Source organism: Monoraphidium neglectum (assembly GCF_000611645.1).
Source record: "Monoraphidium neglectum strain SAG 48.87 unplaced genomic scaffold scaffold01123, whole genome shotgun sequence".
Lineage (NCBI taxonomy): Eukaryota > Viridiplantae > Chlorophyta > Chlorophyceae > Sphaeropleales > Selenastraceae > Monoraphidium > Monoraphidium neglectum.
The window spans coordinates 1-15,868 of NW_014012505.1; the positions used below are offsets into that span (position 1 = coordinate 1).

General features: G+C 64.5%; 5 protein-coding genes across 5 annotated transcripts in view; 4 read left to right on the forward strand and 1 right to left on the reverse strand.

Annotated features, from left to right (window-relative positions):
• Window positions 1-1,511: 1,511 nt before the first annotated feature.
• On the reverse strand, window positions 1,512-1,745 carry MNEG_6728 (hypothetical protein; the record flags this gene model as incomplete). The annotated part of the gene is made up of 1 exon (XM_014044794.1): window positions 1,512-1,745. A coding segment is annotated over one exon (234 nt), but the record flags the coding sequence as incomplete, so codon positions are not given.
• A 342-nt stretch (window positions 1,746-2,087) lies between these two features.
• Window positions 2,088-3,834, forward strand: MNEG_6729 (putative hydrolase of the HAD superfamily; the record flags this gene model as incomplete). Its single annotated transcript, XM_014044795.1, has 6 exons — window positions 2,088-2,132; window positions 2,403-2,460; window positions 2,589-2,668; window positions 2,797-2,877; window positions 3,032-3,187; window positions 3,481-3,834. 6 exons carry the CDS (start codon window positions 2,088-2,090, stop codon window positions 3,832-3,834), a joined length of 774 nt encoding a protein of 257 aa, XP_013900249.1.
• Window positions 3,835-5,700: 1,866 nt separating this feature from the next.
• Window positions 5,701-8,562, forward strand: MNEG_6730 (hypothetical protein; the record flags this gene model as incomplete). The annotated part of the gene is made up of 4 exons (XM_014044796.1): window positions 5,701-5,739; window positions 6,023-6,265; window positions 6,468-8,185; window positions 8,544-8,562. 4 exons carry the CDS (start codon window positions 5,701-5,703, stop codon window positions 8,560-8,562), a joined length of 2,019 nt encoding a protein of 672 aa, XP_013900250.1.
• Window positions 8,563-11,967: 3,405 nt separating this feature from the next.
• On the forward strand, window positions 11,968-14,283 carry MNEG_6731 (hypothetical protein; the record flags this gene model as incomplete). The annotated part of the gene is made up of 1 exon (XM_014044797.1): window positions 11,968-14,283. The coding sequence occupies one exon, from the start codon at window positions 11,968-11,970 to the stop codon at window positions 14,281-14,283; it is 2,316 nt and encodes a 771-aa protein (XP_013900251.1).
• Window positions 14,284-14,895: 612 nt separating this feature from the next.
• MNEG_6732 (hypothetical protein) overlaps window positions 14,896-15,868 on the forward strand; it is a gene marked incomplete at both ends in the record, with an annotated part of 1,751 nt that continues 778 nt past the window's right edge. The window contains 2 exons of the mRNA XM_014044798.1: window positions 14,896-14,928; window positions 15,174-15,375. Of these exons, the coding sequence (XP_013900252.1) occupies window positions 14,896-14,928; window positions 15,174-15,375 (235 nt within the window). The remainder of the gene's footprint in view (window positions 14,929-15,173; window positions 15,376-15,868) is intronic.

The following is a 15,868-nucleotide window of genomic DNA, read 5'->3' on the forward strand; positions in this document are numbered from 1 at the left end:
GCTGCCGGCGCCGCGCGCGAGCTGCTCCTCGAACGCCGCCGCCAGGCCGCGCGGGACGGACGCGACGTGCCAGCCGTGCTCCTGCTGGCAGGCGCGCACCGCACCCCAGACTTCCCCCAGGAACGTCGCGCCGCCGCTGTCCGCGCCGGCCGCCGCGTCGCCCTCGGGCAGCGCGCCGGGCAGCCAGGGAGACAGATGCTCGTCATACTCGTAGGCGCGCGCCGCCATGTAGCGCTCGGCGGCCTCCATGACAGCCCCCAGCTCGTCGGGCGCGGCGGCCGCTAGGTCAGCGCCGGCCCAGGGCAGCGCGGCCATCGCGCAGTACGCGACGAAATCGGACCATGGCTGCCACGTCGCGCCCGACGGGTCCGCGGCAGCTGCAGGTTCGGCAAGGGTGCATATGGCATATGATACAGATGAGGCGCTTTGCTTGTGTGCGATGGTCGGGGCTTACAAGCGGCAAAGGGGCAAAGAGTGCTGTGCAGGGTGGCAAACAAGCTCTCGATAGCCCGAAGCCTCTGCAAAAGCACAGGCAACCCAACGGGCCCACTGGTAGCTGCATGTGACATCGGGGCCCACCTCCTGCCGCTGCGGCGTCGATGGCGGCCGCAAGGAGGTCGGCCAGCACCTGCGCCGCCGACGCGCCGCTTATGACGCCTGGCTTCGCCAAGCACGCCAGCCACCGCACCAGCAGGCGGGCGCGATCGCGGCCGGCGCCGCCCGCAGCAAGCGCGCCGTCGCACTCTGCCACACCGCGCGCCACCAGTGCGTCCACCCACTCGCGGTCCGTCAGGCGCACCAGGCCTGGTGCAGTGCGCAGGCAAGCCGCGGGCAGGAATGCACGATTTCTTACTCCTGGGCCGAGTTGCCACTTTGCGGCACAGCACGTTGACCCACACGTCGACGGGACATGTTTGGAACACATCGTGCCTTGCGTTCCAAGAGGCATACCACAGCGCAAGGCGCCGCACCTATGACGAGAGCCAGCTGTATCGTCTTGGTGGTCGCGCCGCAAACTGCCTCCAGGACCAGCTCGTCGAGCTGGGTTGAGGGATCGGGTTGCAACAGACCCTACAATGATCCAGAGCTGCAGCTTCCGGGCAGCCACGCAGCTGTCGCCCGTGCAGCGCACGCGCCGCCACGGCTTGGCAGGCGGTCTCGGGGCGAAGCGGGGCGAAGCAGGGTGTGTGCAGCCATCTCACCCTGTCGGCCCCCGCTTACCTCTGGCAGCGGCCGCGCAATTTCCCGCTTCAGAGCCCTCACGGCGGGCATTATAGTGCTCTCAGGGGTGTCATTAGGGGCCTGTTTTGGTCAGAAGTTATGGGTGTCGTCGCGAGCATCCTCCAGTACAAGTTGACTTCGAACGCACATCCCAGCGCCATGATGGCCGCAGCATCAGTGGTCATGATAAAAGCTCACATGCATGCGCAGTTACAGGAGACATGATGGCGAGGGCCACGGCATGAGCAACAAAGGCATTGTGACGTGCCGGCCGCCCAAGCTGCACTCACTTGCGGCTCGCCCAGGCGCAGCAGCAGCCTGATGAGGTCGCGCTTCGGGTCTGCGGGAGCCACGTCCTCCCTGCCACGTTTGTTTCCCACGTAGGAGGCCTGGTGGTGAGCCCCTCGTCTGTCTTGGTGCGCTGTTCCGCGCCTGTCCGAATAATCGCGGCGTTCTCCACCATCACCGCCGCCATATCTGGTGCGTTCTTCCCGCCTTCGCTCCCCACCGCCCCTGTAGCTCATCCTAAACGCGATCAGCGGCGAGTGGGTGTGATCTGATGAGTGTCATTTACATTTACGGCGTGGATTCAACGGCTTGGCTAAAATGTCGGTCAGCGTATGAATACCTCGCAGAGTTCACGTTTGAGAGCAACAAGGTTGCAGAGCACAGCCATCCTGGTCTCGCTGGGCACCAACAGAAGCAAAGCACGTCTGGAAACCGAGTTCTGCATCGTCACAAACATCGGATTTTTCACTGACATAAGTTGATATTACACCACCCTCAACCCTGGCCAACGCGTCATACCCGGTCTTTATTCCTTGTTTTCTTCCTGCAGCGCTGCCATCAGAGAGGCAGCAGAGAATATGACGTTTTTAGACCGGGAGTTTGATGCGGTGCTGTTCGACCTGGTAGGCGCGCAGCGTCGCATCGGGGCGTGAGAGCTGCCTGCTGCAGCAGCTGAGCAGCGCGTGGACGAGTGGAGTGGGAGAGCATGCGCTTCCGAGTCTCGCACATGCAAACGATGTGTGCTGGTATCACTGCGCTGTGGCTGCGTTTGCAGCACTTGAAACCATGGCAGCAGCTCGTGCAGCCTTTGCGACAGCAGCCCTGCAGAACCCCTGCATTGTGTGTTGGCTGCGGCCTCAGCCGCTGCATTCTGCATCACAATGCACCCGCAGGATGACACGCTCTATGATGTTCCTGCGATAGCAAAGACTGTGAGAAACAACATCACACGTGAGCCTGCAAAGAATCCGCTCTCTGCAGGCACGTTGCGCAACTGGCCCTGTCCCTGTCCACATTGCAATGCGCTTCCGCCCAGCCTGCCCCAGGTCTTCCCCCCTGCCATGCCTTGGCAATTGCAGGCTACCTACGGGAAGTGCTTCTCATCCCAGCGGACGAAGTGGACGCTCTTACATTGAAGCTATACCTGGAGCATGGCACGGTGAGCGCCATCAGTGGGGTGCAGACAAGTGCAAACGCAAGCCTCACACTGCGCGAGGGTATCTTTTGGTTGTGATTGCCCTTCTGCCTGGCGCGCCGCTCAAAGTTACGGCTGTGCGCTACCCGTAGACCATGGCGGGACTGGTGGCGGCGGGCTACCACATAGACTACGACCACTTTCACGACAAGGTCTCAGGGCCGCGGTGGCTCGTGGGACGCAGCTGCTGGGCAAACATTATGTTGCTGTGATGTGTGCTGGCTGTGTGGTTGCTCCTTTGTTGCAAGTTTTGTACTTGTAAAGGTGCCACATTCCTGCAAATCTGCGGTCCGCAACCCGCTGACTCATGATCCTCCATGAACACAGGTGCACGCGACCCTTGAGTACGACTTGCTGCTGCACCCCAACGGAGTGCGCGACATCCTGGCACAGGTCACGGCCACAAAGCACATTTTCACCAATGCAGATGCCAAGCACACAGCGGAGTGCCTCTCACGGCTGGGTATCCAGGGATGCTTCGAGGTGAGTGGGCATGTGGTTGGCACGCGGGTGTCGAGTGACAATGGCAGGGGTGGCAGGGCCTGGCTCTGCTTGGGCTGGATGCTGTGATCTGTGAATGACTGTTGCGGCTGGCATGAGCACTGCACGGTGATTACCCATGGTCCTCTTTCCAAGGACTGTTGCGGCTGGCATGAGCACTGCACGGTGATTACCCATGGTCCTCCTTGACAAACACATGAGGCACTCTCCCCGCCCGCATGCTTTTCCTCTGCATAACCTCCCGTTGCACTCTCCCTGCCCACAAATCTTCTCAGACGATCTGGTGCTTTGAAACCGTGCAGCAGCTGCTCAAGGCACCGGAGGGCGCACCGCCCCAGGTACTATGCAAGCCCAACCGCCGCGCCTTTGAGCTGGTGCTGCAGCAGCTGGGCGTGGCGCCGGGACGCGCCGTCTTTATTGATGACAGCCCCCGCAACTGCGCCTCAGCCCACGAGCTAGGGATCTTCACAGTGCTGGTGGGCCGTGAGGGGCACGTGGCTGGCGCAGACCTCGTGATCCCAAACATTCACGAGCTGCCACGTGTGCTGCCGGGCCTGTTTGCGCCGCCGGAGCCGCCGCGTGTGGAGGCTGCGGCGGAGGTGGGTGTGCCTATTCGCGTGCCGGCGTGAGCTGGAGCATGTGGCGGTGCTGAGCTCCGCTCTCGTGCACTACTCTCGCAAAGCATTCCAGACAGCGCCATGCACTTCGCTGTACAACATGTTTTGGTTCTCATTCTTGGCAAGGTGGTCCCTTTTGGGAGGCTCTTGGCGGCTTTCCATGTGCGGACTTTGCTGGTGGATGCCCATGTGCTCGGCATTGCTGAGCGGAGCACCTGCTGCCCCGCGTTGCCACGGCAGCCTCCTGCCTCGTTCAAGATAATGCTTGAACAATGCGTAGTGCACAGACAGCTCTGGTCTTGCTCTCACAATGTCAGGCGGCTGGTTGATGGGATTGAGTTGCGCTTGATCTAATCTAGAGTTTTCTGGTCGTGCTGCGTGCTTTCTCCGCTGTCCATTCCTTGTGGTCAGTTGCATGGTCAGTTTTATGGTCTTGCACCACCGGCCCTCATTGGTTGGGCGTGTGTGCATAGAATGAGCTTCGCACATGTTCGCAAGACCACTTTGTTCTTGTGGGATGATAACAACGCACACAGGTGACATATTTCGGCAGCCTCACACTGAGGGCTCTCACATGCCATCAACCCCGCATGCATGTGTGTCTGGGAAATAACAACTGCGCTGCTATGTAACCAGCTTCCCAGTAAACATCGTCCCTCATGCATGTGTATGCACCACCCGCCATTGCTCGGCTGGGGCTCAAAACCGGCTGCAGCATCTCCTAGGAACTTGAATTGTTTCGGAGATGCGAGTTGTCATGTGCTAGGTATGTTGGGTGGGGAGTTGACCGCCATATGCAGGTTGGCTTGCATGTTGAATAGTAATCAGGGCACTGGTCAAACGGGTATGGGCAGGAATACCCCATCCGATTTGCTCACATTCCTCCTTTCCGCCCCCGCTCTGTCGACACTGGCGGGCGGCCCCTCCAACTTTACTGGCGAAGCGGTCTTTGTCTCTGCTTGCTTGCGCAGAGGTACTTCGTGAGGTTATATCAGCCGCAAGCATTGTTATCAGAGTAGCGCTCACTCCTTGTGCAGTTGGTCGCTGGTCACGGCTCGAGGGTCGCCTGGCGCCCTCACTCCCCTGCGCTCTCTGGCGCCTGCCCAAGCGCTGCACGCCATTCAAGCAAAGATGCATCTATGAACCTATGGAACCAAAATCATATTATTTTTCTGCGCTGCTCTGACCCATGCTTTGCCATACTCGATGAGAAGCGATCATCGCTGAACGCTCGCGCAAAATGACCCGCGCTGAGGTCCCCCCCGCGCGCTGGGCATGGAGTCGAGGACCCACGGACATTAATAGGGATGACACTGGAGAGGTGAGGTGCCTGATGCACGACTTTGCCACGAGAGGTCCCGCCATCCAGGCTCATCAGCATGGTTCTGGGTGCAGGTGGCGACAACCGGCCTCAGCGATATGTTGAGCCGAGCGTTGCAGAGCAAAAGCTCTGTGCAACGCGCGGCGCATGTGCAGGTGCGTTCCTTATTAGGGGCGTAGGGCTGCAGGGTCCAGTCCGCGCTGCACAGGCCGCGGGGCTGCTGAACTTAGGCGACAGCGTACGCAAATCTTCTTGATAGTATTCTTTTGTAGTTATTTTGCCATCTTTTCTACAGGGCGTCGCAGCAGCTGCTGCGGCGGCCGAATACGCCCAGTGCTGTGAGACGGCTCCGCTGCTGCATGAGGTGCTGCGCGACTCTGAGGCCGATGTGCGGCTGGAGGCGTTGCGGCAACTGTCCCACCTTGGTGAGTTCGTGTGTGGCGCATTCAGTGAGGATATGTGCGCTGATCTGCGGTCAGTGGCGGTTACGAGGCGCAGCAACTGAGTCGTGGGCTGCCGGTCTGCTTGGCGCCACTCGGCATGTTTCACCTTCAGCCATGGTTTCAGAGCCACCCTTCTGCGGCTGCCCCGTGCAGGTGGGCTCCTGCGAGACAAGGATGCTGCACGCGCCCAGACGGACATTCAGCAAGTGCTGCTGCCGATGATCCTGCACATGGTGCTTGACGACCACGACGAGGCGAGTTGATGCTGGGCTGCAGCGCGCGCGCGACGCATGCCTTTGTAGGCCACGCCCACTGGTTGGATTTGCGACTGCTTTGGTAGAGTAAACCTCGCTCTCAGGTGGCTGTGGGGCGCAAAGCACAGGTGGCGCCTGGACTTGAAACCCACATCGCCCATGCTCTCCCAACCCGACCGCAGGTCGCTCGGCAGGCAATCCTTTCCTTTTCGCAGCTGACGGCGCTGCTGCCTCGCGACGCCGCGGCGTCTGCGGCCCAGCACGCGCTGCATCGCCTAGATTCGCGCGGCGCGGAGGACGCGGCAGTGGCTGCAGCGCGGCTGTTTGCGCACTCGGCAGCCCACTGGTCACAGGAGGCGCTGCACGAACGAGTACCGGACCTGCTGCGGCGGTGGTGCAGCCATCGCGACTTTAGCGTGCGCGAGGTGGGTGCATCGGCTTACTGCAGAAGCACTTGCAGACAAAAGGAGCACATTCATGCGTCGAGCCATCCCTGATGTTGCAGGCAGTTGTGTTGGACAGGATTGGAGATGCGCTGGGCTAGGCTAGGCGCCTGCGGCGGTGTTGGTGACGGCTACCCCTGACCCGTGCAACCCTTCCATTCCGCCCCCTGCAACTCCGCTGCAGGCGGTGGCGTGCTGCATGAGCCTCATCGGCGATCACCTGCCAGTTGACGTGTGGCAGTGCGCGCTGCTGCCCTGGTTCTCGCAGCTGTGCCGCGACAACAACTGGCGCGTGCGTCGAGCAGCGGCAGTCGACCTTCCGCGCCTTGCCGGCAAGCTGCACCGCCAGCAGCAGCGCGTGCTGAGCCGCGCGGACAGCACATGCAGCTGCTTCAGCGCTCTGGAGGACGTCGGCGGCTGCGGGGACGCGTGCTCAAATGAACGCAGCTGCGTCGGCGTGCCCCCGCGCTGCCCGACGAGCGGTGTGCCGCTGGAGCCGCTCGGCGTGGCCGCCACTGGCATGTGCGCACACGCCAAAGCAGGCAGCGCCAGCGGCTCCCTGGGGCGCAGCCAGCGCGGCGGCATGCGAGGCGCCGGCAGCACGGCGTCCTCCGCTGCGCTCTCATCGCACGTCTGGTCGGCGCATGTGATGCGCCCAGCTGTGGGGGCGCCGGCCCGCAGCATGGGCAAGCACCCGCTCAGCAGCAGCCTGCTCACTGACACGCCAAAGCCGCTCGGCAGCATCATCCCGCAGTCGCTGTCGTCGTCATCTTTGTCGTCTGCGGACGACCGCCTCGTCACTGGCTCGCCGCTGGGTGAGGCGTCGCCGCGGTCTGACGCGGGGCTGCCTGAGTCCGCGCTGGGCGCCTCGCGCCTGGGGGCCGCTGGTGGCGGCGGCAGCAGCAGCAATAGCAGCAGCAGCAATAGCATCAACAGCAGCAGCAGCAGCGCTAGCGGCGGCACCGGCGCGCCGGCAGGCGCCGCCGAGGAGGGCGACGCGGCAGACGTGAAGGCGGGGGCGTCAGGGCCGCAGTGCGAGCTGGCTTTGGAGCAGTCCGAGCTGCACACCTGCTGGGCAACCATGCGCGAGTGCATTGACACGCTTACGGCCGACAGCAGTCACTGGGTAAAGGTCACGGCGCTCGGCGGCCTGGGCCCGTGCCTGCTGGCACTGCCGCCCTGCCAGATCAGCAGCCTGCTCGTCGGCCGGTTCGTGGCCATGGGGTCCAGCACAACTGTGATTTCAGAGATCAGTGTTGCGCTAGCGTGCGCGCAGAGCCTAGGAATGGTCGCTTCCCGCCTGGGCCCCGCACGGTGGCCCGACGTGCGGCCGGCTTTCGGCCACCTGCAGGCGTCGCGAGACCCGGTGGTGCTGCAGGAGGTGGTGGCTGCGCTGCCTTTGATGGCGCAGCAGCTGGGGCCCGAGGTGCTGCGCACCGACCTGCTGCCGGCGCTGCTGTCAATCGTGCACGACCACCTGTCATGGGTCGACGCGGCGTTTGTTGCCGCCGTCCCGCCGCTGCTGGAGGCGCTTCCGGCGGCTAGCCACGAGCCGCTGCTGCGCCTCATCTCGCGGCTGGCACAGGGCGGCGCGCACCACGAGCGCTGCCGTGCGTGGCGGCTGCGGCGCGGCATAGCGGCAGAGCTCGGGCGCATGGCGCGCGCGTCACAGCTGGCCGCCATTACGGACGTGCTGTGGCCGGCGGCAGTCGCTCTGTGCTCTGACCCAGTAGCTGCGGTGCGCGACGCGGCGGCGGTCCAAATGGGGCCGCTGCTCGCAGCCCTGCTGCCGCTGATTCCGGAGGCACAGCTGCAGCAGCAGCGGCAGGAGGCGCAGCTCGCGCAGCAGCTGGAGCAGGGAGGCAAGCTGCAGGAGCAGCAGCGCCAGTCGGCTGCAACGCTGTTGCGCGACCAAGCACGGCGGCAAGGTCACGCCACCAGCAGCAGCGGCAGTGACGACAGCGGCGGTGACGATGCGGGCGGCGGCAGGCACGGCAGCGCCCTTCTCCGGGCGACGGGCGGCAGGAGGAGCCTTGATTCGCTCAGAGAACACCACAGCAGCCCAATCAGGATTGCAAGCAGCGGGTCAATCGCCGCCGCGGCCTCATTTCTGGCAGCCGGCAGCCCAAGCAGCGACGGCGATTACAGCAGCTACCGCGGCAGCTGTAGCGACGACTGTGGCGACGGGGCGCGGCTTGGCGGCCTGCCCTGCGCTCTGGCGGCACCGCCGCGTGGTGGCTTGCCCTGTTCGCCGCCACAGGATCATGGACGCTCGTTAGAAGGATTTTCGGCAGCGGCGCAGGCGCCAACGGCTGCCAATGGAATGGGCGGCAGCTCGCAGAGCCTTGACAGCGTTGATCGCCGCGACAGCAGGGGCAGGAGTAGGAACGGCAGCAGCAGCGGCGGCGGCAGCGGCGGCAGCAGCAGCAGCAGCAGCAGCAGCGACGAGGATGGTGGCAGCGACACCGTAGCGGCACGCCGCCACGCGTCTCCGTCGCGCTGCGCACCCCCCAAGCATGCAGCGGCGCTTCCCGCCGCGCCGTGCACAACCGGGGCGGCGGTGCACCCGGCAATAGTGGCAGTCCATCCCGCGATGCGGGCTGCCCACCCGGTGGTGGGCGCCGTGCATCCAGCAATGGCGCCGGTGGGCGCATGGGGAGCGCGATCCCAGTTGCAGCACAGGCGCAGCGCGTCCGCCCACGACGTCTCCTTGTCCGCCAGCCGTGCCATCCCCCACCGCAACAGCAGCTCAAGCCGCCTGGGCGCGGCGGTCCAAGGCGCAGTGGCGGGCGGCGGTGGCAGCAGCAGCAGCCGCGCGCGCGGCAGCGGCCGGAGGGACCGCAAGAGCTTGGGCGGCAGCGTCGGCGGCGACCCCTCGGGCCTGGACCCCCTCAGTGTGGGGCCCGGCTTGTATGCGGAAAGCTTGGTCGACCGATTTGGCCGCAGCCCCAGCTTCCGGGGGCGGCAGGCCTTTGTCCCGATGGGCCTGAGTCTGCTGGCGCACGCAGCTCACTTGCTGCCGCGGCGGTCGCAGGAGGTGGTGACTGCCACGCTGGGCGCCCTCTCCACCGACCCAGTGTCGTGCGTGCGCGTGGTGGCGGAGGGCGCGGCCGCGGCGTGTGCCACAGCCGCCGCGGAGCGGTCACAGGAGCCTTGCTGTGCCAGCGGCGGCGCGCCCGGGCATAGTGAGGAAGGCAAGCAGGCAGGAGAAGGCCAGGGACCAGGGGCTGCCTGCGAGTGGTTCGACACCACGGCCGCCGCCCAGCAGCGGCTGCTGCACGCGGCACGCGTCCTGGCCAAAGGCCACCGCAGCAGCTTCGCGGCGGCAACTGCCGCACTCAGCAGCAAGAGCACCAGCTATGGACAACCGCTCGAGCGCAGCGTTGACGCAGAGGCGCCGGCTGGCCCTGTTGGTGCTCATTTCAACATTTCCTGACCCCTTGGGTTGAACATGCACTTTGGGCAAGGCGCGTTGCGCCCCCTTTCAGAGTGCTGCGCTCCTCGCGCAAATCGGCCTGGTGCGGCACCTGTCGCTGCACATTCACGTTTGGCTTTCTGTCTCAATTTCGCAGTAGGTGTCAGCAGCTGTTTGCATGATAAGCAGCGCTTTGCAGGCAACATCACGAAAGCTTCACTGCGCGGCGCACGCGCACAAAACAGGCATTTGCGCGCAAACCCATGCGCATGCATTGCGGCATGCGCCCGGGCCAGACCGCATCTGTCTGTTGACCGCCGATTTGGGCGGTTGGTGTCTGTGAACAGGCTGCCTATTGTGCGAGAAAGCGGTGTCCAACTGCCCTCAAGGCATGCAGGGTGCCCATTGCCTTCGTATTTGGAGGTGTTGTCTCGCTTATGGACTGACAAGGGTCGAAGTTCCATCTCACATTTGCACCGTGCTGGGCAGGCGCACTTTGCGCGGCGCACTGCACTGCATGTGTCCTCTTCTATGGCCGATTCAGCGCCAACAGAGATGCGACACCCGCAGGGCGCCAGCATCCGGCGCATCGTACATGCGTCAGCATACTTTATTTCATTTTTATTTTTACAGGGCCGCTCGGCGCCTTGTGTTCAGCACTGCGTGATTAGCAGGCAGCTGTTGGTTGAGGTCGCTCGCTTTTTGGGGGAGGGCGCAGGTGGGTGGGCGCACCTGGTGGGTTCAAGTGCATCACACCAACCAATATCACAAGAGGTGCTGGATGCACTCTCCTACGCATGTGTGTCCCTCGTGCGACTGTGAATGCACACGTGTGATGTCCTTCGTGTAAGCATTGTGGTCACGTGGCCCTCACAGCTTGTGGAAGGCGCAGTTGAGAAAGCCGAGCTAGCAATTTTCCTTTGTGCACGGTTGAAATGCTAAACTTTCAGCAATAGCTGCAGCGGGTGAGAGTATGTTTTGCAACTTGGCCCCAGCTCTTGATCAACAACGGGGGTGTAGCCAGGACGGGGCAACATGCACTGTCACCGTTTCAGCAGCTGTTGGGATTTGTGCGCGCTACAAGTCATGGAGATTAATTGCTGGTACCATCAGGCCTGCACCTTGCACCAGCGGCAGCCTCAGCTGAGCTCAGCGTGCAGCTGCTCCCGAACCGAGTGCAGCTGTCGCCCATACCATACCGAATTGCATCCCAAAAGATCTTTCATCTTGACTGCTGATCGCACGCGGCACACATCAGACAATACAATTCGCACACACATGACACAGATCCGTCCAACGTCCGTCGACGATCTTGTTTGGCGCGTCTCCGGTCCAGCGGTGCACTCCAAATCATTCACCCACTGAAATCCAGGAAAGTGTTTCTTGGCCATTCTCAATTCCAATGGCAACCCGCGGTGGCACGCCTAACGGCGGCCTGCAGAATGCCACCACGCCGCTGCCCACGCGCGCTCAGTCGCCTGCAAACTGGTTGGGCTCTCTGGGCAACTTCTTCACCCGCCGTACGTCAGGCGGCGGCCGCGGGTTGACGCCCACACAGACCCCTGCCAGGTTGCCGCTGGCATGGGCGGCAACACCGCCGCGCGCGAACGCCGCAGCCGCCATGGCCAACTCGGTCCCCGTCATGACGGGGACTCAAACGCCTCTAACGCGCACATACAGCCGGCCATGGCTGTTCAGCGGCAGCGCGGAACGCGGCGGCGGCGTGCTGCGGCCCTCCTCGCCGCCCCAGCAAGAAGCTCTCCCTGGTCAGCATGCAGTGCCGCAGGGCGCCACTGCTCCTGGCCCCAGCATGCGCTCGGCGCCGGGCTCAGTGCTGCATGCAGGACAGCAAAAGGCGCATGCTGCCGCTACGAATGGCAAGCACCAGCAGCTGGGTGTGCTGGTGCAAGAGCAGCAGCCGCAAGGTGGCACGGCGCTGGGCGGCGGCCTGCCGACCATGTCAGAGCCAGGCAGGCTTGAGGGGCAGCACCGTGCGCTGCTCGCTGCTGACACGGCGGCAATGCCTGCGGCGCTGCGTCAGCAGCTGCCGCCCGCCGCCATGGATGATGACACCGTTTCTACCGCTGCAGGCGGCTGGTTGGCGGCCCGCGGCCGCGCCGCTTCGCGGATGGAGGCGGCCAACGCAGCTGTTTGGCCGCAGCAGCAGGCGTTGGAGGGGACTGCCGCCACAGCAGCCGCAGACAATGGTGGCGTCCTTGCCGCGCAATGCACACAGCTCACAATTGCTATCGGCCCACCGCATGTCTCCATGCTGGCCGCTGTGGCGCCTGACCCAGCCACCATGCAGGGCTGGCTGCTTGGTGATGCAGGCAAGGCCCGACGCAGCGACGCGGGCATCAACCACGCCAGCTGCCAGCAGGATTCAAGACGTGAGCAGCAGCAGCAGCAGCAGCAGCAGCAGCAACAGCAACAACAGCAGCAGCAGCAGCAGCAGCAGCAGCAGCAGCAGCAGCAGCAGCGCCTGTACCGGCCCTGGCGCGCAGGAAGTGGCGCACTTGCGTCGGCCGCCTCAAGCCCGGAGTGCAGCTACGCCGGAGATTATGTGCCGCAGCCAGCGCAGCCGGTGCTGCAGATTGCTCACATGCGCACCGGTGCCACCATGAGTATGAGCGCTGGCGCTGCAGTGCCAAGCTTTGTCAACCGCAGCAACGGCAGCAGCCCGCCACTCGTCCGCGGGGCGCGCAGCGCGCCTGGCGCTGTCGCTTGCCTTCAGGGCCGTGCGTCTGCGTCAGCGCACGCTGCGCTCGGCAGCTTCATGGCCCCCAAGACCGCAGCACATTGTATGGAGCCTCCACCCCTGCAGCCGGTGCAGGTGGTTGAGCCTGCCAGCAGCTCAAGCCCACCAACACGCGGGGCAGCAACTGGTTTGATAGCTGCGTCATCGCTGGACGAGGCGGCCATTGAGGAGCAGCATGTGCAGCGGGGGCTCGACAACTGCGCCCCAGCCGCTGCGGCCGAACACGGCAGCGGCGTGACGCCTAGCGCAAGCGAGGCGGCGATCAGGCCCGCAGGGCAGAGGTTAGGGGTGGCAGAGGGCTTCGCTGAGCTGCAGCGCAAGGAGCAGCAGCGCCAGCAGCAGGAGCCGGAGTGCGAGCAGCACGAGGCGCGCAAGTTTGCTGCCCTGCACGCAGCGACCAGCACTGGCCCTGTGCCGCTGCCCGCCTGGTGTGCGCCTGGCGACGGCATCCCTGCAGCGGCGAAAGGCACCGAGGCGTGCGCGGCCCTGAGTCCACCGGACAGCTGCGGCGGCACTGGCGCGGGCGCCGGTGCGGGCGGCACAGATGGTGGGCCCATATCGCACAGCGTGATCCCGGCCACAGCCTCTCTGGAGATGGCCGCTCGTGGTGCACTAGTTGAGCAGATTGTGCTGGGCAGCGGCAGAGGCGTTGCCGCTGGGGGTCGTGACGCAGTGGCGGCGCCTTGCCTAGAGCCTGTGGCTGCCTCCCTTGAGCGGCCTGAGCGCGCCGCGGCAGCCGAACAGCCCGCGCTGGGGAATGGCAGCGCCAACGTCTGCGCCGCAGGTGAAGGCAGCGGCGCAAACGCGGCCTTGCCTCTGGCAGTTGCCGCAACTGCCTCCCCCCATGTCTCGGAGGCGGCAGCACAGGGCGGCAGCGGCAGCGGGGCCAAGGTGCTAGACAGCAGCGGCGAGGAGCGGCCAGGGCACGTTGACGTGCGGCCAATTTTGGAGGAATGGGCAGAGGAGGCCCGCGGCGCGGCGGCGCAGTCGGGGCCGTTTGCCTCCGTTGGGACCCCTGCTGGCTTGGGGCCCGGTGGCGGCGATGGCAGCAGCGACGGCGGTGAGCTCAGGGTGCATGCGGAGGGGACTGAGGCGCAGGCACACGCGGTGAAGCAGGTTTGGCAGCAGGCTGGTCGGGACAAGGTCAGCTTGGCTGACGAGCGCATGAGCAAGGGTGGGACGAGGCAGGTGCAGGTGCAGGGGGAGCTTAAGGTGCAGCAGCACGAGGAGGAGGGGCAGCGCGTCGATGATGAGATGCAGGAGCCGGTGCCAAGCCCGCACCGCGGCGGAGGGGAGCAGCTGCAGCTTGCCGGCCTGCCTTCACCCGTGGGCGACGGCGACCTGGCGGCGCCTGTGGTGGCTGCAGCGGCCGCCATCGAGGCTCCGAGGTTGCCGCAGCATGCTGCGCTTGAGCTGCCGTCAGACGACGCTGACAACAAGGCTGATGGCGGCTGCAAGCCTTCCAGCACTGGCAACAAGGACGACGCCCGCATCGGCGGCGGCTTCAGCGGCTCAATGCAGTGCACCGCCGTGGCCGGCGGCGTTTGCGATGTCGTCGGGCAGCAGGCAGAGGCGGAGACGGCCAAGGGGCGGCTGGGCAAGCGCACACGGCGGGAGATGGAGGAGGAGGTGCTGCGGGGCTGGGCGGAACCTGGGGCTGCCACGCGGCGCGCGCGCATGCTGGAAATCCTGCGGAGCGGCGGAGGGGCGGCCGCGGCGCTGGCGGCGTGGTCGGGGCGCGAGGAGGGGCGTGCGCCGGCGCGGCTTGCGGCGTTCGACCATGCGTGCATGTTCCTTGGCGTGTGCAGGCAGCAGGCGGAGGCGTGAATGCTGGAGGGTGGCTGCGTAGCTGCAGTAAACATGTGGTTGCCTGCGAGCAGACAAGTCCTCTGTGCGGGGGTTCATTGGCTCCCGCTCGTCCATCAGTGGTGGCGCAATCACTGTCGCCTGGAAAGAGTGCACGCGAGAGTTGACCGGCAGGGCGTAGGATGCTTATTACACTGCCAGCACCACCTTGAGCGGGCAGCAAAGTTTGCCCGCAGGGCATAGGAGGGTACGATAATCACAAACTGCCGGATGAACGTGCGCCTCGCAGGTTTCCTCGGAAAGTGCGCAGTCCAAGGGGGGTGTCATCGCCTGATGCGGCACAAATCATGTACGTGCCCCTCTGCAGTCATTGCCTCGGCACTTCACATGTCCGTTGACAATAAACACGTCTTTTAGCGGCCCCCAGCCAGCTGATCGCGGCCCTCAGGCCCGTTGGGCTCGAGGCCCTCCACTCCTCCGGAGCGCAAGCTTGGCATGGACGCATACATATCTCGCAGCCATCCTGAAAGCTGATCTTGAATTCACGAGTGTTTAGACGACTTTACGGCAGCCGCACGCACCTTGCCCGCAGTCGCATTCCCGTTGTCCTCCTGTGCACAAACACTGTTCACGATGCTGGACCTGCAGGCCCTTCCCAGCCTGGAAGTGAGTCGTCTGCTTCCAGCAAGGGTGGCCGTGCCAGGAAGGCCGAGTGCGATGGCACCGCGTGCTGTCCACTGGGTGCCAGTGGCAGCTGATGTAACTGCATAGCACCAGTGACGCTGTCGTCAATGACCCAAGGGCAGCAGCAATCATGTGTGCAAAGCAGCTCTGACGCATGCCGGGATGCCGATCCCCTCGTATTTATCCATCAGAGCAACTGCCCCAACACCGCCGCTCCTCCGCAACAGAAGTTCGACTCCCAGCTCCTGCAGGGCTTTGAGCTCTTCAAAGCCCCCGGCCCCGCGGACGCCCAGCCTGCGCCATCAATCCTCAATGACACCGACGCCGATGCGTCTGACGGCGCCCTCCACCAGATGATGAACCCCAGGGCCCGGGCGGCGGCAGCCCCTACCGACGGCACCGCTGCGGCGCTGGTGCGGGCCCGGAGCAGTATGCCTGCGCTTGCGAGCCGCCGTGGCCGAGCCCATGTGCCTAGAGTCTAGCTGGGGTCGGTTTGTTGGTCGGCATGGTGCCTCACGCGCTATGCCTTGCAGAAATCTTGCTCTAATCGCTTACTTTCCTGGCTGTTGCCTTGCCCGTGATGGACAGCTGCTCCAAACCCCACCCAGAAACTGCCAGATCAGGGCCTTGCGATGTGGGCAATGGCAGCGTAGGTTTGAGAGACGCTGATATCTCTTTCTGCTGTCATCAAACCCCCCTCCCCCACACTTGCACCCCCACCAGCCCCAAGCCCAGCAGCGCGCGACATACGGCGACGCCTCGGCGGCCGCGGCCTCCAACGCTGGCTTTGTGCCCACACACTTCAGCATCAACGGCCTCACCCTTCCCGCCAGCGCCGCCTGCCTGGCCGAGCCCAGCGCCTTTGGCAACAGCGGCGCCGCCGCCGCCATCGCGCTGCAGCAGCAGCAACTCGGCCCCACCC